At 47.0% G+C, this 21839-nt stretch overlaps 1 protein-coding gene across 2 annotated transcripts in view; it reads right to left on the bottom strand.

Moving 5' to 3' along the window:
• Positions 1 to 21839, bottom strand: part of LOC137424516 (chloride channel protein ClC-Kb) — a 52873-nt gene that overhangs the window by 21830 nt on the left and 9204 nt on the right. For both annotated transcript variants that reach the window (XR_010983942.2, XM_068112042.2), the window contains exons 3-6: positions 18261 to 18392; positions 16419 to 16558; positions 5561 to 5638; positions 5097 to 5175 (exon numbers count right to left, since the gene is read on the bottom strand). Coding sequence is in view for 1 of the 2 variants with exons in the window: in XM_068112042.2 (XP_067968143.2) it covers positions 5097 to 5175; positions 5561 to 5638; positions 16419 to 16558; positions 18261 to 18392 (429 nt within the window). In the remaining variant the exon portion in view is untranslated. The remainder of the gene's footprint in view (positions 1 to 5096; positions 5176 to 5560; positions 5639 to 16418; positions 16559 to 18260; positions 18393 to 21839) is intronic.

Raw genomic sequence — 21839 nt, 5'->3', positions numbered from 1 at the left:
CTGATGCAACACAGAGAGGGCATAGTAAGGTCCTCATACAAACTGTGGACACAGATGTTGCCGTGCTTGCAGTTACAGCATCCCAGAAGCTTTCAGTGATGATATGGTTACAATTTGGGACAGGCAAGAACATGCGATTTATCTCTGCACATGATATAGCCACAGCTCTTGGCCCTGAGAAATCTAAAGCCCCCCCCCCCCCCCCCCCAATTTTCATGCACTAACAGGGTGTGACACTTCTTCAGCGTTTAATGGGCGTGGAAAGGTAACTGCATGGAATGTGTGGGAATCATTCCCTGAGCTCACAGAGGTACTAGCAGAAATTTGCCACCAGAGCACAGAGATAACTGAAACCTGCATGAACGTCATTGAGAGATTTGTTATTCTGTTGTATGATCGCACAAGTACTGCTACTGACATTAACATTGTACGAAAGAAACTGTTTGCAAAGAAGGGCAGACCTGTGGAATCAATTCCACCAACACATGATGCCCTTGTGCAGCACGTAAAGCGGGCAGTATACCAAGGCGCACTATGCTGGGGACAAGCATTGCATGCTAAGCCTGATCTACCAAGCCCCACTGAATGGGGTTGGCAAAAAACGTCTGCTGGCCAGTTCAAACCAATATGGACAACACTTCCAGAGGCTGCAAAGATCTGCAATGAACTTGTTAAGTGTGGGTGCAAAAAAGGATGTACTGGTCGTTGCCAGTGTAAGGAAGCTGCACTTCCCTGTACTTCTCTCTGCGCATGTGATGGAGAATGCAGCAAAGACTAGAAAACCACAAGATGGCACAGTTACAGTCTGCGATGTCATAGACACTTTTAATCACTGAAGAATGCCAACCTGTTAAGAGTATTTATATGCATTCTCAGTATGCATGATACTATGCAAAATTAATATTTTCATATGACTGCTTAATATTTTATGTTACCATTGGATTCCTAGACCCTAAAAATGTAGGTGTAGGCACTGCAACCATTTAGATAGCTGTTCTAATTATGGAGATATTCATCAAGACAGGTCTGTTATGGCGGCCATCTTGGATTTCAAGATGGCTGCCATATACTATTGAATATTTTATGTTGCCATTGGATTCCTAGACCCTAAAAATGTAGGTATAGGCACTTCAACCATTTTGATATCTGTTCTAATTATGGAGATATTCATCAAAACAGGTCTTGTATGATGGCCATCCTGAATTTCAAGATGGCCGCCATATGGGGTGAAATTGGAGATGCCCCCTGGACTAAAAATCTTTCTTTTGGGGTATTCTAGCCATGTGCCAAGTTTCATGCTTTTAAGGGAAAAGGCACAATTCATCAATTAAGCAGCTCCACTATCAAACAATATCTAGCATTTGAAAATTGTAATTTCTACAACTTTAAACTGTGAAATAAACATGACAATAATTTCCTTAAATGAAAAAAATAAACAGGGGCAATACCCCTGGTGCTCACCTGGTGGAATAAACAGGACTAAAGGTATTTTAAACCAATTTTAATGGTTACTAGAAGACAGGGCAGCAGGTAGAATCATACTAACATAATCATAAGACTTTAAACAAACAAACAAAAGAATACCTATTTTGGGGGGCAACCGCCCCCCACCCCCAACCCCGTATACCTCCTCAGACCCCAATTTTTCTAATGCCATAAACAAACTTTGCTGCATCACAGGTGATGAAGGTTATGTTGAAGTTTCATCGAAATTGTTTGTGTAGTTTCAGAGGAAAAAAGCAAATACCTATTTTGTGGGTCAAACCTGGATCCACTTTGACCCCCGGTAGACCCCCTTATACCCCGATTCTTTGATTGACGTGAACAAAATTTAGTCACAACACAACAAATATAATTTGTACCAGGTTTGGTCACAATCCCTTCAGCCGTTCCGGAGAAGAAGTTGCAAGTGTTTACAAACTGACGGACAGACTGACGGACAGACTGATGGACAGACTGATGGACAGATGGACGGACTGACGGACGGACGACGTGCCATCGCATAATAAGCTTCCCTGAACTTCGTTCCAGGTGAGCTAAAAAGCATCCATAAGTTAAAATTTACGTTAAAAAAACGTAAATGCAACCGTAATTAAAAAAAAATCTATAATCGATATCTAGTATTTGTAAAGTGTAATTTCTATAAATGTAAACTGTGATTTTGAAATCTCAATGAAAATTGACGTAAAAACCATAAATACGTCCGTAAAATTAAAAACATGAATAAATAAACCTGAATTGATATCTCGCAACAAGTCGGTGATGCTTGTTTATAATCATAAAGCTGTATTTATTATGTACCTACATGTATGCACCACGGTTTGTAATTGCTTACACAAAGTGTATAATAGTAGTATAATAGTATAATATACCCCACTAGTATCATATATAAAGCTCTTTATAACCACTGACTCAGAAGAATCACCTATTTGAAAAGTGCTGCCCATGCCACAGTCATCTCATACTTTCTCCCATATGATGTACCCACACCTGTTCTCGGGGATTCCTCCTCCATCCTTTTCCTTCCTGCCAGTCATCCTCTCATCTGCGAAAATTTGTCTCCTTGTTCCCCTCCGATCCTAATGCAAGTCTGTGAACTGCTCTACGAGCAGACATATAATCTGCTCACAAAATCTTCAGAATTTGGCATCCATTCGTTCCTGTGTTAATGGCATTTTGTGCGCTTCATCTACATCATCGCCATCGTCTTATTTATTTAATAGAGCTTTCAATCAGGCCACGTTATCACTGTATTCTTCCATTACTACAGATCTCCTTTGTAACTAGAAAGGCATTGGTTAGAGCGTATAAAACCACCAGGCTGATTCGTTTACGTTTTATATCAGCTTGTTATCGTCATCTAACCTACTCATCCACCTAGTTTTGTTATGACTCGTCCATAACTTTTTGAGATATCCTGCTATATATAGTTTTTGGCCCCATCTCTCAATGGTGAAGAATCACTTAGAAAAAATAAATAATTCTCATATCCGAATCCATATTCAGATCTTCACCAAAATTGAATCGGTTCTTCCTTATCACACACACAACCTGTCCACCAAGTTTCGTCCAAATCCGCCCATAACCTTTTGAGATATCCTGCTATATATAGTTTTTGGCCCCATCTCTCAATGGTGAAGAATCACTTAAAAAAATTAAATAATTTTCATATCCGAATCCATATTCAGAGCTTCACCAAAATTGAATCGATTCTTCCTTGTCACACACACAACCTGTCCAACAAAGTTTCGTCCAAATCCATCCATAACTTTTTGAGATATCCTGCTATATATAGTTTTTGGCCCCATCTCTCAATGGTGAAGAATCACTTAGAAAAAATAAATAATTCTCATATCCGAATCCATATTCAGTTCTTCACCAAAATTGAATCGATTCTTCCTTGTCACACACACAACCTGTCCAACAAAGTTTCGTCCAAATCCATCCATAACTATTTGAGATATCCTGCTATATATAGTTTTTGGCCCCATCTCTCAATGGTGAAGAATCACTGAGAAAAATTAAATAATTCTCATATCCGAATCCATATTGAGATCTTCACCAAAATTGAATCGATTCTTCCTTGTCACACACACAACCTGTCCAACAAAGTTTCGTCCAAATCCATCCATAACTTTTTGAGATATCCTGCTATATATAGTTTTTGGCCCCATCTCTCAATGGTGAAGAATCACTTAAAAAAATTAAATAATTTTCATATCCGAATCCATATTCAGATCTTCACCAAAATTGAATCGATTCTTCCTTGTCACACACACAACCTATCCAACAAAGTTTCGTCCAAATCCATCCATAACTATTTGAGATATCCTGCTATATATAGTTTTTGGCCCCATCTCTCAATGGTGAAGAATCACTTAAAAAAATTAAATAATTCTCATATCGGAATCCATATTCAGATCTTCACCAAAATTGAATCGGTTCTTCCTTATCACACACACAACCTGTCCACCAAGTTTCGTCCAAATCCATCCATAACATTTTGAGATATCCTGCTATATATAGTTTTTGGCCCCATCTCTCAATGGTGAAGAATCACTTAAAAAATTAAATAATTTTCATATCCGAATCCATATTCAGATCTTCACCAAAATTGAATCGGTTCTTCCTTGTCACACACACAACCTATCCAACAAAGTTTCGTCCAAATCCATCCATAACTATTTGAGATATCCTGCTATATATAGTTTTTGGCCCCATCTCTCAATGGTGAAGAATCACTTGAAAAAATTAAATAATTCTCATATCCGAATCCATATTGAGATCTTCACCAAAATTGAATCGGTTCTTCCTTGTCACACACACAACCTATCCAACAAAGTTTCGTCCAAATCCATCCATAACTTTTTGAGATATCCTGCTATATATAGTTTTTGGCCCCATCTCTCAATGGTGAAGAATCACTTAGAAAAAATAAATAATTCTCATATCCGAATCCATATTCAGTTCTTCACCAAAAGTGAATCGGTTCTTCCTTATCACACACACAACCTGTCCACCAAGTTTCGTCCAAATCTGTCCATAAATTTTTGAAATATCGTGCTAAATACCGATTCTGGCGACATCTCTCAATGGTAAAAATTACTTAAATTTTTTTTTAAACATTCTCGGATCCGGATGTGGATCTTTACCAAAATCTAATCATTTCTTCTTTGTCACACGTTCAACTTGTCCACCAAGTTTTGTCCGAATACTTCCACAACTTCTTGAGATATTGTGTTCCCAGAGAGACAGGCAAATAGACAGGGGTGGAAACATAACCTCTGTCCACCTTAGGTTGCGGATGTAATTAAAGGACGGGGGACAGAGGAGCGTGAATAATAAGGACACATTCGAGTGTTTTCTTTCCCATGATCATGAAAGTCCCAAAAATATTTTCCTTGTTTATCGTACTGCACCTTTACACCCGTTTGGTTTACCTCGGTGTAATGAAATGCCTGGAAAGATAATCCTATAAACCCAAAATAAGATGGTCTGTGTTGGTAGGAGATGAAATTGAACTCGATACTTTCTGAAGGCGCTTGTAGTTGGCCAAATATTGCGTGTACCACAGGTGCGCTAACAGAGCCCGTTACCTGTCACAGGAGCGCCGAAACAGCATCCGACTCCAACAGCGGCTGCCGCCACGAGCATCTCGTACTGCCTGGACATGTCCTGCACCCAAAACACCCAAATCCTCATGACATGACAATCCATACACTTTTGACCGGATGTCGAGAAACTGCAGGGACATCAACCATGCGAGCAATGGCTGTCAACACGGTTACGATTGGCAGGCCGAGAGGTATTCCGATCCGTGCAATATGTTCTGAAGAGACCGAAATTAGCCCTTTGGCTCATTTGTGAAACAATGCAACGTCCAAAGCCCGAAGCCAGGCAGTCTCCGACCTCAATACAAATAAGGCGCATCTGGGGAATCGAGTGTTATTTTTACTGCTCTCCGGAGCAAAACTTTTGATCACCCACAAATGCAGGAAACCGGTGTATAATGAAGCACCAGGAAGCACAGGGTGTGGGTTCAGGTCGCCTGCGGCCTTACCTCATGCGATCCACCCAGGCGAGCCATGATGCGGCCCAGGAACGTGGCCAGGATGCTGGAGATGTGCACAAAGGGTCCCTGCCCAACAGAGACATGGCAAACGGTCAAAAATCCGAAAGGTCACGTCTCCTGTAAGTGTGACCGGTGATTGTTAGAGTTCTTGGTACTAAATGCACTTTATCATTTGACTCATATGGCTGTTTGTACTTTCTTTTTTTTACTAAGTGATGCAGGAATTGCAACAATTTCTGCATCGACAAATAGACGAGCCAAATGGAATATTGTTCGTGTGTTTGTACTTTGATACTTTTATGACTATTTTTCTTTACTTTTATGACTTTTTCTTTACTTTTATGATTATTTTTCTTTACTTTTATGACTATTTTTCTTTACTTTTATGACTATTTTTCTTTACTTTTATGACTATTTTTCTTTACTTTTATGACTATTTTTCTTTACTTTTATGACTATTTTTCTTTACTTTCATGACTATTTTTCTTTACTTTTATGACTATTTTTCTTTACTTTTATGACTATTTTCTTTACTTTTATGACTATTTTTCTTTACTTTTATGACTATTTTTCTTTACTTTTATGACTATTTTTCTTTACTTTTATGACTATTTTTCTTTACTTTTATGATTATTTTTCTTTACTTTTATGACTATTTTTCTTTACTTTTATGATTATTTTTCTTTACTTTTATGATTATTTTTCTTTACTTTTATGACTATTTTTCTTTACTTTTATGACTATTTTTCTTTACTTTTATGACTACTTTTCTTTACTTTTATGACTATTTTTCTTTACTTTTATGATTATTTTTCTTTACTTTTATGACTATTTTTCTTTACTTTTATGACTATTTTTCTTTACTTTTATGACTATTTTTCTTTACTTTTATGACTATTTTTCTTTACTTTTATGATTATTTTTCTTTACTTTTATGACTTTTTTTTTTTTTTGTATACAGAGTCGAGGCTCGTGAAAGAGCTAACATTTATCAAACAAACAAATCAAACAAACAAGCAAACAAAGTATATAAAAAGGGGAGCGGTCGACAAGATGGGGAGAGAAGGGGAGGAAGCACACAAACACAACATTTGAGAGCAGGGACATCGGGAGATGTTTTTGGAGGGAGAGGGCCTGGGGGGAGGCAGGATAGGTATAAAACGCAAGGACACCAAGGACTTCCAGGAAAGAAGTCAAAAGTCACCTCAAAAAAGTGGATTTGGGGTGAAATTAGCGGGGGTAGAAAAGGTCAAGGTTTTGGATTGGGGAAGATAAGAGATGGTGGTGAACAGCCGTTTTAAAGACCTGGAGGGAGGAGTGGGATTGAAGAGAGTGAGGAAGTTTGTTCCAGAGGCGGGAGAAAAGAGGAATGAAGGAGTGAAGGTGAGCAGAGAGTCTTGATTTTGGCAGTTTAACCATAAGAGGGTTGCAGGCAGATCTTGTGCGACCTACAGGAATATTTGGGGGACAGAGCCCAGAGAGAGCTGGGGGAGCAAGGCCGGAGAGGAGTCGGTAGAAGACGGAAAGACCACCAACCTGCCTGCAGTGAGTAAGTGAAAGGCCCTCGGAGATAGCGTCATCGCGGGAGATTCCAATGATTCTGAACGCTTTGGTTTCAACAGCGTGAAGACGAGCTAGGTGTGAGGCAGGAGCATCAGCCCAGAGGGGAGAGCAGTATTCCATTGAGCTGCGGATGAAAGCGTTGTATGTGGTGAGGAGCTCAGGTGTGCCAAGGAAGGACTTCGCACGATGGAGGATCCCCAGTCGGCGACTGGCTTTGGAGGCCAGATTTGAAATGTGGTTTTCCCAGGAAAGATCATGGCAGATAGTGAGACCCAAAAGATTGAGTGACAGAACTTCTTGGAGAGGATTATTCAGAAAGTGGATGGGAGGGTTGTCCAGTCGGTCTTTTCGGAGAGACATCGTAAGAGTGTGAGATTTGTCAGGATTGAAAGACATGTTCCACTTGTTTGCCCAGTCTGTGATTTTGTCCAGGTCTGCAGAGAGTGAGGAGGCTGCAGACTGCCGATCTGAGGGATGAAGAATGGAGCGGCAGAGAGTGGAGTCATCAGCAAAGAGATAGAGATGATTTTCAAGAGAGTCAGAGAGATCATTGATGAAGACCAGAAAAAGCACAGGGCCCAGAACACTGCCTTGGGGAACTCCAGCCTGAGCAGGAAGAGGAGATGAGAGAAACCCATTTAGGGCCACACGTTGACTACGACTAGAGAGGAAGTCCGCCAGCCATGCGTGGAGATTTCCATGGATACCAAAGGAGGAGAGTTTGGTGAGCAGAGCGGGGTGCCAGACCGTATCGAAGGCACGTGATATGTCGAGGGAGACAGCTCTAATTTCCAGTTTGGCATTGAGGACCTCCATCCATTGTTGAGACAGCAGAAGCAGCATGTCACATTCTTTACTTTTATTCACATTCACATTCTTTACTTAAAGAAAGCATTCTTTACTTTTATGACTATTTTTCTTTACTTTTATGACTTTTTCTTTACTTCTATGACTATTTTTCTTTACTTTTATGATTATTTTTCTTTACTTTGATGACTATTTTTCTTTACTTTTATGATTATTTTTCTTTACTTTTATGACTATTTTTCTTTACTTTTATGACTATTTTTCTTTATTTTTACGACTATTTTTCTTTACTTTTATGACTATTTTTCTTTATTTTATGACTATTTTTCTTTATTTCTATATACAATAGAAGGAAGGTCATTGTTTGGGTCATTTTGTTTTCTTCTTGTATATTTCATACAGAACTGGGATGGCACTGGGTAGAGCGCATACCTCCACCAGGTTGACCAGTTTTCGTTTTGTATCCCAATGATAGGCCGGGTCTGGATCCGGATCTCAACCAAAATCGAATCAGCCTGTTCTTGTCACTTACCCAACTAATCCACCAAGTTTTGTCATAATTCGTCCACAACGTTTTGACGTATATCGGTATATATCAGTTTTAGCTCCAACACTCAATGGTGAAAAATCAACTTTAAAAAAATCTCTGATCCGGATTCAAATCTTGACCAAAATTGAATCAATTCGTCCGTGTCATACACACAACCTGTCCACGGAGTTTTATCCAAATTCGTCCACAACCGTTTGAGATATTCTGTTCACAAACAGACAAACAAACAGTCAGGGGTGAAAACATAACCTCCATCCACCTTCAGTTGCGAAGGTAATACGAACCCAGTGGCATACCTGTGAGCCACTAGCAACATTGCATATTCTTTTTTTTCTTTTTCTTTTTCTTTTTTGTTTACAAGATCGAAGCTCGTGTAAGAGCTAACATCAATCACAAAAAGACAAACTGACACATACAACATAAGATAAAGAGAGCGGGAGACAAGATGGGGAGAGAGAGGGAAGCACAAAGTGCACAACATTTGAGAGCAGGGACATGGGGAGATCTGTGGGAGGGAGAGGGCTTGGGGGGAGGAGGCACAGGAAGTGGGGGGGGGGGGGGGGGGGAGGAGTGAAATACTGTATACAGTTGTCTAGTGCCCATCTCTCTCCGGTATCTCAAAAGTGCTGCCCATGCCATATGGTCATCTCATACTTTCTCCCAGATACTGCTCTCGGGGATTCCTTCCCATACTTTCCTTCCTGCCACTCATCCACTATACACTCATATGTCCACCCCCATTACATGAGGTGATAATAGATATTCCAAAGAAACTGGCTTGCTGATGAAACATAAGTTAGGAAAGTTCCTCAGTTATAAATGACGAGCTTGAATCCCGTGATAAAAATACCACGATCTCGAAAAATAAAAGAAAGCGTCTTATTGTTGAGTTGGTTGAAAGAGCTAAATTGAGGTGGTGTTATAAATTTGCTGTATGTGTGAATTAATTTGAAGCAACTTTAACGTAATTTATTGTCTCCGAGGAACATTTCCGTGTTTCTGGGGGTGTTGGTGTGGGGATGTGGAGGGAGGGGGGGGGGGGCAGATAGGCAACATTTGCCTATTAAATATACTGTATAGAGTATTGTGAAATTCCAAAACCATCATATTTATTAACACCGATAAAGCGCGGTGCTACGCGCGCTCCTTGCTTACCAAGAAGGAAGCAGACAACGCGGGTAAAACAAAAGAGTCTTTATTGACAAGAGGTCACTGTAGCATTGGCGCGCTCCGGGCTGCGCGCCCGGTGTATATCCTGAGGCCACGCCTACCCCTCGGCGTGGCCGCCGCCCACTTGGTGCGCGGAATGATGTCACCACGCCAGTGGGCTTCCGTGTCCGCCACACGCGCCCCCCCAGAATTCCCGCGCACCTGGAGGGCCAGTTTGCGGGGCAAACGGATGACCCGGCCGAAGCGCCCTCTGGCGACCGGCGGCGTCCGGGGTGCAGGGATGCCAGCTGGGATGCCCCCGGCTATACCCGGAATGGGTGCCGGACCGGGGGGCGGCGTGCCGGCGGTGCTGGGCGGTGCCGGTGGTCTGCCCGCAGGGGGGCGGCCCCGACGCGGGGGCCAAGCCACCGGCGGTGGGTGGTCCACGTTGAGGTGGGCTGGCTTGAGGCAGTCTATGGAGACCCGGTCAGGAGTGCCGCCGATATCCAGGGTGAAATGTTTCGCCCCGGTCTCCAGCACGCGGAAAGGCCCGTCGTACGGGGGCTGCAGTGGTGTCCAGTGGGCGGCGTGCCGGACGAAGACGTACTCCGCGGTGCGGAGCTCCGGGGCGACGTGTGTAGGAGGGTGCCCGTGGTGCGCCATCGGCACCGGGGCGAACCTCCGGGCAGTCTCCTGCAGCACGGAACGCTCCTGCGCCGCGGACCATGGTGCCGTGGGGTCGGCGAGGAACTCGCCCGGCACCCGCAGCGGTTGTCCAAAAACCAACTCCACCGCGAAGGCGCGCAGGTCGTCCTTGGGCGCCGTCCGGAGGCCCAGCAGGACCCAGGGGAGCCTGTCGACCCAGCCGCCATCGCGGAGGGTGGCCCGGAGCGCGGCCTTCATGGAGCGGTGGAAGCGCTCGCACAGGCCGTTGGCCTGGGGGTGGGAGGCCGTGGTTCGGTGTAGCTGGACCCCGAGCCCCCACGCGACTGCCCCCAGAGCTCCGAGGTGAACTGGGGGCCACGGTCGGACGAGATGTCCGAGGGGGCGCCGAACCGGGCGACCCAGGTGGCGATGAACGCCTGTGCGACGTCCGCCGCCGTCGTCGCCGCCAAAGACACGGCCTCCGGCCACTGGGTGGTGCGGTCCACCATGGTGAGGACATGGGTGAAACCCCGCGAGGGGGGCAGAGGTCCCACCAGGTCCACATGAACGTGGTCGAACCGACGTTCCGGCACCGTAAACGGGGCCAAGGGGGCCTGGGTGTGTCGGTGCACCTTTGCGCGCTGGCACGCGAGGCACGTCCTGGTCCAGCCGCGGACGGCCTTCCAGAGGCCATGCCAGACAAACTTGTCGGTGACCAACCTCTGGGAGGCCTTCGTGCCTGGGTGGGACAGGCCGTGGATGGCGTCAAAAACCTGGCGCTGCCAGCCTGCGGGCACGATGGGGCAAGGCCGCCCGAGGGAGACGTCGTAAATGAGGGCCGTGCCCGCGCCGTCGAAGGGCACCTCGGTGACGCGGAGGCCCGTGATGGCGGTCCGCAGGGCCTGGACCCCGGGGTCGGCGGCCTAGTCCGCTGCCATCTGGGCATAGTCGATGCCAAGGTGGACGGCGTGGGCGACGGCCCGGGAAAGGCAATCGGCCACCGGGTTGTCCTTTCCCACGACGTGCCGGATGTCCGTCGTGTACTCGGACACGGCCACGAGGTGACGCTGTTGCCGGGCCGACCATGGCTCGGCAACCTTGCCCATCGTGAAAACCAGCGGCTTGTGGTCGACGAAGGCCGTGAACGCACGGCCCTCGAGCAGATGGCGGAAGTGCCTGACCGCCAGGTGAAGCCCAAGCAACTCGCGGTCGAAGGTACTGTAACGGCGTTCGGGCGGGCGAAGCTGCCGGCTGAAGAACGCCAGCGGTTGCCAGGCACCACGCACCCATTGCTCGTACACCGTGCCCACCACGTAGTCCGAGGCGTCGGAGGTGAGGGCGATCGGTGCATCGGGCGCCGGGTGCGCGAGCATGGTGGCGTTGGCCAAGGTGAGCTTCGCGCCCGAGAACGCCGCGTCCATCTGCTCGGTCCAGGTAACGTCACCTTTGCCCGGCTTCCCTCGAAGGGCCTCGTGTAAGGGGCGCAGGACCTGGGCGATGCGGGGCAGGAACCGATGGTAAAAGTTTACCATGCCCAGGAACTCCTGGAGCCCCTTGATCGTGCGGGGGCACGGAAACCCCTTCACCGCCTCCACCTTGGCCGGTAGGGGGACGGCCCCATGCCTGGTGACGCGGTGCCCCAAAAAGTCGATGGCGGTGATGCCGAACCAGCACTTGGCGGGGTTCACGATGAGGCCATGCTGGCCCAGGCGTTCGAAGAGCGTGTGGAGGTGATGAAGGTGCTCTTCGTGGGACGCGCTGGCGACGAGGATGTCGTCCAGGTAGACGTACAAAAAATCCAAGCCGCGCAAGACGCTGTCCATTAGGCGCTGGAACGCCTGAGCCGCATTTTTCAAACCGAAGGGCATCCGAAGAAATTCGAAAAGCCCGAATGGCGTGATGACAGCCGTCTTCGGGATGTCCTCCGGCCTGACAGGGACCTGATGGTAGCCGCGTACGAGGTCCACCTTTGAAAAGAAGGACATCCCCGCCAACCGGGTGGAGAAGTCCAGGATGTAGGGGACGGGGTAGCGGTCGGGGGTGGTGGAGTCGTTGAGGCGCCGGTAGTCCCCGCACGGTCGCCATCCCCCGCCGGGCTTGGGCACGATGTGGAGCTGGGACGCCCACGCGCTCTCGGAGCGCCGCACGATGCCGAGCCGCTCCAGCGTAGCGAACTCCGCTTTAGCTATGGCGAGCTTCGTCGGCTCGAGGCGGTGTGCCCGGGCGTAGACCGGTGGCCCGGCGGTGGGGATGTGGTGTTCCACCCTGTGTTTGACGGCCCCCGCCGAGAAAGTGGGCCGCGTGAGGGCCGGGAAACCTGCGAGGAGGCGGGTGAATTTGTCCGCTGCCGGAAGCGTACAGATGAATCTGGCCAGAACTGAACCGCTCAGCAAGCCGCTTGGCGAGCCGCTCGATGAGCCGCTCTGTGAGCTGCTCAACGAGCCGGGCAGCGCGCACGCGAGCGAGCTGAACGTCTCAGCCTGGACAAGCCTTCTGCGCTTTACATCCACCAGTAATCCATTAGCACATAAGAAGTCCGTGCGGAGCAGTGCCATGGGCACGTCGGCCGTAACGAACGACCAACGGAAAACCTGCCCTCCGAACCGCAGAGAGAGACAGCGTTTTCCGTACGTGCGTATAGACGTACCATTGGCCGCAAGCAGCGCGGGACCTCGGCCCGCGGTTTGCTTGTCGGACGTACCGGCAGGAACGACACTCACCTGCGCTCCCGTGTCGCACAGGTAACGGCGCCCGGACAAGGTGTCCGTTATGTACAGGAGGCTGTTTGAATTGCCAACACTCAAAGCCGCCACCGAGCGTCGGCTCGCCCGTTTCCCGACCTGCCGAATGAGCACGGCGGGCGACACTGCCGAGCCTCGTGGCCGAACTTCGCATGGAAGAAACACCAGGTGGGTGGCTGCGGCGGCGGAGGCCGCAGTTTTCTTCACGGCGGCGGCGGTGGTGGGTGGGGTGTGGCGGCGGACACGAGGTGCGGTGCATCAGGGAAAGCCTTGGGAGCCGCGGCGACCGCGCCAAGACTCGCCTGCGTGTCCAAAGCCGTGTAGTACTTGTCGGCCTCGGCAGCGAGCGCCCGGGGTTCCGTTAAGGCAGAACCGGCCAACGCGAGGCGGACCCGTGCCGGCAGCTGGCGTCGAAATAACGCCCGGAATAGGGCGTTCGGGGTTTCGTCGCCCATGAGCGCCAGCATATGATCCATACAGACCGACGGTCGCGTGTCCCCGAGGTCGGGGAGGTCCAAAAGGCGATCGGTCCGTGCGTCCACCGTAAGGCCGAACGTGGCGAGGAGGAGACTCTTGATCGCCTCGTACCTGTCGTCGGCCGGTGGGGTCCTCAGGACCGACACGACGCGGGCGGCCGTGCTGGCCCCGAGGGAGGCGACCACGTGGCAGTAACGTGTCTCGTCCGCCGTGATGCCTCGAAGCCTGAACTGGGCTTCGGCCTGCAGGAACCAGATCTCCGCCTGAGCTTCCCAGAACTCGGGGAGCTTCATTGCTACCGCGTTGGTTGCCATGTTGGGTGGTCAGCGATGGCTGACCAGAACGTCGGAGGGTCACCAATTAAAGTGCGGTGCTACGCGCGCTCCTTGCTTACCAAGAAGGAAGCGGACAACGCGGGTAAAACAAAAGAGTCTTTATTGACAAGAGGTCACTGTAGCACTGGCGCGCTCCGGGCTGCGCGCTCGGTGTATATCGTGAGGCCACGCCTACCCCTCGGCGTGGCCACCGCCCACTTGGTGTGCGGAATGATGTCACCACGCCAGTGGGCTTCCGTGTGCGCCACACCGACACCTATTTCTTAAAAACACCAAATATATCGCAGCATATTTCTTTACAGCAAAAAAAAAAAATATATATATATATATATATATATATATATATATATATATATACATATATATATATATATATATATATATATATATATATATATATATATATATATATATATATATATATTCAGGAGCGATTGAAGCAGCGGTCTCTTGCCTTATACACCAGGTTAAATTTTTATCTAATTGAAAAAAATTATTATTTTCTCTTAGCTTTGGATCAACTTGATCAACTTTTGCAGAATATTATTTTCTCTTTAAGGAGCCTTTCGGTGTTTTAGTGTGGGACAGAGAGATACACCGTATCAGCCTATTATTTATGTCTCTCTGTCTCTGTCTCAATCTCTGTGTCTCTGTCTCTGTCTCTGTCTCTCTCTCTCTTTCCCGATATATGTATATACAGTTTTGGCCAAAATTATTGGCACCCTTGCACTTTTTTCAAATAACTCACAATTTTCTCAAAAATAAGTTGAAATTGATAAAAAGTATTTTGTCTCCACAACTCTTAATTTCACTGTTAATATTACAGAAGCTTTGTTATTGATTCAGAACTTAATATATCCTTTTAAATCAGGAATTAAAAAGAAATGGCATTGACAAAATTATTGACACCCTCGACTTAATATTTGGTAACACAGACTTTGGACAAAATAACTGCAGTCAAGCATTTCCTATAGCCATGAATGAGCTTCCTACACCTCTCTACTGGCAGTTTGGCCCACTCTTCTTGTGCAAACTGCTCCAGCTCTCCAAGATTCGATGGGTGCCTTCTCCCAACTGCGGTTTTCAGATCTCCCCACAGGTGTTCAATGAGATTTAGATCAGGACTCATTGCTGGCCACTTCAGAACAGTCCAATGTTTTGTCTTGAACCATTCCTGGGTGCTTTTTGAAGTGTGTTTGGGGTTATTGCCCTGTTGGAAGACCCACGACCTTCGACGGAGACCCAGCTTTCTGACACTGGGTTGAACATTGCGCTCCAAAATGCCTTGGTAATCTCCTGATTTCATGATACCATGCACACATTCAAGGTACACAGTGCCAGAGGCAGCACGGCAATCCCAAAACAGCACTGAACCTCCTCCATGTTTAACTGTAGGGAAGGTGTTCTTTTCTTTGAAGGCTTCATTTTGTTTTCTGTAAACATAGAGATGATGTGCTTCACAAAAAACTCTAATTTGGTCTCATCTGCCCACAGGACATTCTCCCAGAAGGATTTTGGCTTGTTCAGGTGTGTTTTGGAAAACTCCAGTCGGGCTTTCTCAGCAGTGGGGTCCTCCTGGGTCTCCTACCATAGAACCACCTTTCATTGAGTTGGCGACAGATGGTGAGAGTTTAAACTGTCGTACCTTGTGTATGAAGGACAGGTTGAATCTGTTTGGAAATTCAGGCAGGTGCTTTCTCCACCATTCAAACAATCCTTTGCTGCAATCTTCGATTGTGTGTGTGTGTAAACTTTGCAAGTTTCCTCTTGCGGCCGCGTCCAGGGAGGTTGGCTACAGTGCCATGGGACTTAAACTTCCTGATAACATTGCGTACGGTGGACACAGGAACATCAAGGTCTCTGGAGATGGGCTTGTAGCCTTGAGGTTGTCCATGCTTGGCTACAATCTTGTGTCTGACCTCCTCAGACAATTCTCTGGTTTTCCTTGTTTCCTCCATGCTCATTGCAGTACACACAGTGACGCAAAACAGCAGAATAACTCCTTTTCTCTATTAAAACTGGTTGAATGAGTGATTTTTATACTGCCGGCACCTGCAACTCACCACAGGTGAGTTCATTCCAAAGTGAAGGAGAATCACCTGCTTGAAATCTAATTATTTCTAATAACTTCTAAAAGGTGCAATAGTATTGTCCGGGCCATTTTAGGATTACTGTGTGGAATAAGCTAAGATTTAGTAATTTTTTCAGCATTTTTTCTTTTGTTCCACTGAAAACCAAAGAAATACATATGCGGATACCAAAATATTTATTTATTTTCAACAGTTTTCTGGAAGAAATGGTGAATTATTTGAAAAAAGTGCAAGGGTGCCAATATTTTTGGTCATGACTGTATATCTGTCATCCCGGTGTTTCACAAGCAGGTGATTCATCAATGTGTGTGCCGTCCCTCGGATGGGCGTTAAACTGGCCGTCACATCTGCAAGCATTCGTTGGTTGACATTAAAGATCCCACGGTCATTAAATAAACGGTGTAAGTACAAATATCCCACAGTGTAAGTACAATTGATTACCTTGTAATCAAAGCAAACCGTAACTTATTGCCAGGAATAGTTGATTACCACTTTCCCCAGGAAGATGGTGCTGCCACAGCTGAGGATGCAGGTAAGTCCGACGGATTTGGCGAAGAACGTTCTGAGGGACAGGTGCTCTTGCAATACCACTCCCCCGAGTATGGTCTTCAACTCAGGAATCCCAGAGCCTGAAACAGCAAATCATTTGGAGGATTTTTACAACAAGTCGATTTTACAACAATATAGGCACGCAACCCAGGTTGAATTTACAAGTCACACATTCAATTAAACTCAATTTCAATTCTATTGGAAAATTTACATCTCAAAAAAACAAACAATTAAAGCTCCATAGAATTACTAAATTTAACCTAATAAAATTGTATTTTAAAATACTTTAAAAAATGAACAAAATAAAAAATCCTTGAAAGATTAAAGAAAATGAAAACGATGCAGCAAAAACCACAACTAAAAACAATAAACATATACAAGCTAGAACGGTACTTGGTAGACCGCGTACCTCCACCACTTGGGGTGGGGTCAAAAGGTCAAATATCAAAAAATGCAATGACTGGCACATTTTAAACATTTTTAAAAATGAAACTTTGTGTATGTAATAAACATTTGGGGATGCATTAAATATGGAACGATTTTTTGGATTTGACCCCCGGTTCATGCCCCAGGGGTCAAAACGGGGAAAAATTCTTGACTCATTATTTGATATTGGGTCATTCCTGGTGGAACTTTTTGCCATCTTTCATCTTTGCATTAGGTGGGAAGCTTTGGGAATTGCGATGTTGTGCCATTTTAGTTCTATTTTATTTTCTGTTCCATCCCTACATCCTTCTTCCTCTTCTTGCTGTGTTTCATTCAACTTGTGTGTAGCTTGTTCACCCCCATGTGTCATTCTCCCCTTCCCATTGATCTCACTTTCACTGCTACTCTGCTGTTGGTGTTTCCCCCTTTCCATTCTGTTCCAGCTCTTCCACGAGCCTTGATCATGGATAAAAAAAGTTACCTTAAAAACAACTTGCATTCTCCTCCTGAAAAGTAAATCCAACCGAGGACAACCTCAGATCATTCCTCAAAGTCCGCAACAAGTGTGTCTACTCTTTGGAGAGCCGAAAAACAACATCTGTCCAATCTCAAGAATGAACTTTAAACTTGTCTCCCTCCTTCCTCTAAGACTTGGTGGCACCTTGTCGAGTCTTTTTCTGGTGTATGCTCTCATTCCATCCCTTCCCTCTCTCTAAATGGCACCACAACCGACTTCGCTCTTGAGAAGGCCGAATTCCTCAATGCCGAAGTTCTACTTTCTTGGCACACCTGGGCTCCTAAAAATTTCGTGTCAACCAGACCAACGGTTGCCGCGAAATTGAATTTAAAAATGCAGACACGTACACCACACGTACGCAACCGAATGCCTAACCTTAAATTTTGCTTCCTCTCTTTTCTACAACTACCAGAGTTGCCTCTTTGCAGTGGTTGTACCCCCCAATGCAAGGCAGGGGCCAAATCTTCTCCATTCTTCCCTGCTGCCCGGATTTGTCAGGGCAGCGCGGTCATTGTCAGAGTCCAGATCGGTCCCCATGGACCGGCCCTGTGTCTCTGTGTCTCTGTGTGTCTGTCTGTCTCTGTCTCTCTCTCTCTCTCTCTCTCTCTCTCTCTCTCTCTCTGTATCGTGGCCCTGAATTCGTGAATGCAGGGGTACACCATCCTGGATGTGGTGGATCTCTGGGTCACTCCTGTGAGATCGATTGGCTGTCTCCGTGCAGTAGGATTGTTTGAGAGAACTGTCCGGAGCGATACAACAACAACAACAACAACGACAATAACAACGACAACAACAACAACAACTCTCTCTCTCTCTCTCTCTCTCTCTCTCCTATGTACCTGCAGAAGCCGGGGAGATACTCTGTGAAAACGCTGTGGCAAATGTACAAAGCACCACAGGGAAGGAGATCCAAACGAGGAAGTGGAGAGGTATTGGGGCCTTTTGTAGCTGCTCCAGGAACCGCCGATGGGCTGCAGGAAACACATTTGTTCGTTAATATCTTCGAAATACATCGACTGTTTGATGTAATTGTCATGAGGTAACAAGTATGTTTCACATGTCACAATGTTTATAAAAGACCGAGTTATGTGGTGGAGTAAAATCGTATGAAATTCCAATATTCTTTCCCTCTGACCTCATCCTCTCTCTCTGTTCCTCACTGAGTAGACCAATTCCGATGGCCAATCACCTGGGTAGTGCAGCAACACTTAGTCGCTGGTCACGTGCCAGTTCTGCTGAGTACCTCATCGAGGTGGTGGCATTGCTTCAGCGTACCTCATCAAGGTGGTGGCATTGCTTTACGGTAACTCATTAAGGTGGTGGGATTGCTTCACGGTAACTCATCAAGGTGGTGGCATTGCTTCACCATACCTCATCGAGGTGGTGGCATTGCTTCACCATACCTCATCGAGGTGGTGGCATTGCTTCACCATACCTCATCGAGGTGGTGGCAATGCTTCACCGTACCTCATCGAGGTGGTGGCATTGCTTCACCATACCTCATCAATGTGGTGGCATTGCTTCACCATACCTCATCGAGGTGGTGGCATTGCTTCACCATACCTCATCGAGGTGGTGGCATTGCTTCACCATACCTCATCGAAGTGGTGGCATTGCTTCACCATACCTCATCAAGGTGGTGGCATTGCTTCACCATACCTCATCGAGGTGGTGGCATTGTTTCACTGTACCTCATCGAGGTGGCGGCATTGCTTCACCATACCTCATCGATGTGGTGGCATTTCTTCACCATACCTCATCGAGGTGGTGGCATTGCTTCACCGTACCTCATCAAGGTGGTGGCATTGCTTCACCATACCTCATCGAGTTGGTGGCATTGCTTCACCGTACCTCATCAAGGTGGTGGCATTGCTTCACCGTACCTCATCAAGGTGGTGGCATTGCTTCACCGTACCTCATCAAGGTGGTGGCATTGCTTCACCACACCTCATCGAGGTGGTGGCATTGCTTCACCATACCTCACCGAGGGTGGTGGCATTGCTTCACCGTACCTCATCGAGGTGGTGGCATTGCTTCACCGTACCTCATCAAGGTGGTGGCATTGCTTCACCGTACTTCATCGAGGTGGTGGCAATGCTTCACCATACCTCATCACCGTACCTCATCAAGGTGATGGCATTGCTTCACCATACTTCACAGAGGTGGTGGAATTGCTTCACCGTACCTCATCAAGGTGGTGGCATTGCTTCACCATACCTCATCGAGGTGGTGGCATTGCTTCACCATACCTCATCGAGGTGGTGGCATTGTTTCACTGTACCTCATCGAGGTGGTGGCCTTGCTTCACCATACCTCATCGATGTGGTGGCATTGCTTCACCATACCTCATCGAGGTGGTGGCATTGCTTCACCGTACCTCATCAAGGTGGTGGCATTGCTTCACCATACCTCATCGAGGTGGTGGCATTGCTTCATCGTACCTCATCAAGGTGGTGGCATTGCTTCACCATACCTCATCAATGTGGTGGCATTGCTTCACCGTACCTCATCAAGGTGGTGGCATTGCTTCACCATACCTCATCGAGGTGGTGGCATTGCTTCACCATACCTCATCGAGGTGGTGGCATTGCTTCACCATACCTCATCGAGGTGGTGGCATTTCTTCACCGTACCTCATCAAGGTGGTGGCATTGCTTCACCGTACTTCATCGAGGTGGTGGCAATGCTTCACCATACCTCATCACCGTACCTCATCAAGGTGATGGCATTGCTTCACCATACTTCACAGAGGTGGTGGAATTGCTTCACCGTACCTCATCAAGGTGGTGGCATTGCTTCACCATACCTCATCGAGGTGGTGGCATTGCTTCACCATACCTCATCGAGGTGGTGGCATTTCTTCACCGTACGGTACCTCATCGAGGTGGTGGCATTGCTTCACCGTACCTCATGAAGGTGGTGGCATTGCTTCACCGTACCTCATCAAGGTGGTGGCATTGCTTCACCGTACCTCATCGAGGTGGTGGCATTGCTTCACCATACCTCATCGAGGTGGTGGCATTTCTTCACCGTACCTCATCGAGGTGGTGGCATTGCTTCACCGTACTTCATCAAGGTGGTGGCATTGCTTCACCGTACCTCATCGAGGCGGTGGCACTGCTTCACCATACCTCATCACCGTACCTCATCAAGGTGATGGCATTGCTTCACCATACCTCATCAAGGTGATGGCATTGCTTCACCGTACCTCATCGAGGTGGTGGCATTGCCTTCGCCGTACCTCATCAAGGTGATGGCATTGCTTCACCATACCTCATCAAGGTGATGGCATTGCTTCACTGGACCTCATCAAGGTGATGGCATTGCTTCACCATACCTCATCAAGGTGATGGCATTGCTTCACTGGACCTCATCAAGGTGATGGCATTGCTTCACCATACCTCATCAATGTGGTGGAATTGCTTCACCATACCTCATCAGGGTGGTGGCATTGCTTCACCATACCTCATCAGGGTGGTGGCATTGCTTCACCATACCCCATCAATGTGGTGGCATTGCTTCACCATACCTCATCAGGGTGGTGGCTTTGCTTCACCGAAGTTGTAGACAAGGCAGGAATTTGTTTTTGTTCAGGGTGTCGGTGATAACTCACCTATTGTGTGTCAAAAAAGTAAAAATCATGGCTTTGAAGGCCTCAGCTAGTCCTCACAGTCTTGCTGATAATGTGCAGAAGCCTCATCATCATATTTCTTTGATGCGGAGCTTCTCTGTCTTGCTCGGTGAGTACAAGCCCATTGAAAGTATCTGACAAGTACTGCACCAAGGACATGGGATTGACATGTCGGTGGACACGAGGTTAAGAAGATAAGACGTCAACTTTAAAGTATCGGCATTGGGGTTTAGCCCGTCGTGGTAGGTTTAACGAGGTTTGGTGCATATAGATACTTGTAGCGGTCTTCTGAAGACTATTTTTTGCAGGATGGATAAAAGGGTGTGGCATGGCCCGTGCAGAATGTAAATCAAGGGTGGTTTGTTGTGGGTTGGTGTAGTTCTGGGTTGAGAAACCTCTCCAGGAGGATGACAAAGGGACAGGTGGCCACGAGCACATACACATATTGAAGTGCTAATTGTCATTGTTCAATACTGTTCAGGCCCCTTCGCTTAGTGTTGTGACAAAGGTGAGAATAAAGTGAGTATGCAATACATATTACTGAATGCTTTGGCCTCTGTGGCCCATAAACTTTTGAATTTGGCCCTCTATGCATCTTGCCAAGAGAATTGTCTGAAGATTAACAAGCCCAATTATTCTTTAAGCTCCTGACGGCTCGCAGACCTGACGTCATGAGATGGTGAGGCTCCCCCGTGGTACCCCGTGACCCCCAACCTCAACCATCAAATTATTTGGGGACCTGATCTCGATTTTTGGATCGGGACTTGGTCTGGTGGCTTCACCGAGA

The sequence above is a fragment of the Myxine glutinosa genome, chromosome 4 (assembly GCF_964187855.1).
Source record: "Myxine glutinosa chromosome 4, kmMyxGlut1.1, whole genome shotgun sequence".
Lineage (NCBI taxonomy): Eukaryota > Metazoa > Chordata > Myxini > Myxiniformes > Myxinidae > Myxine > Myxine glutinosa.
Note: the sequence above shows the minus strand (reverse complement) of the source record. Positions and strands in the feature narration are given on the sequence as shown.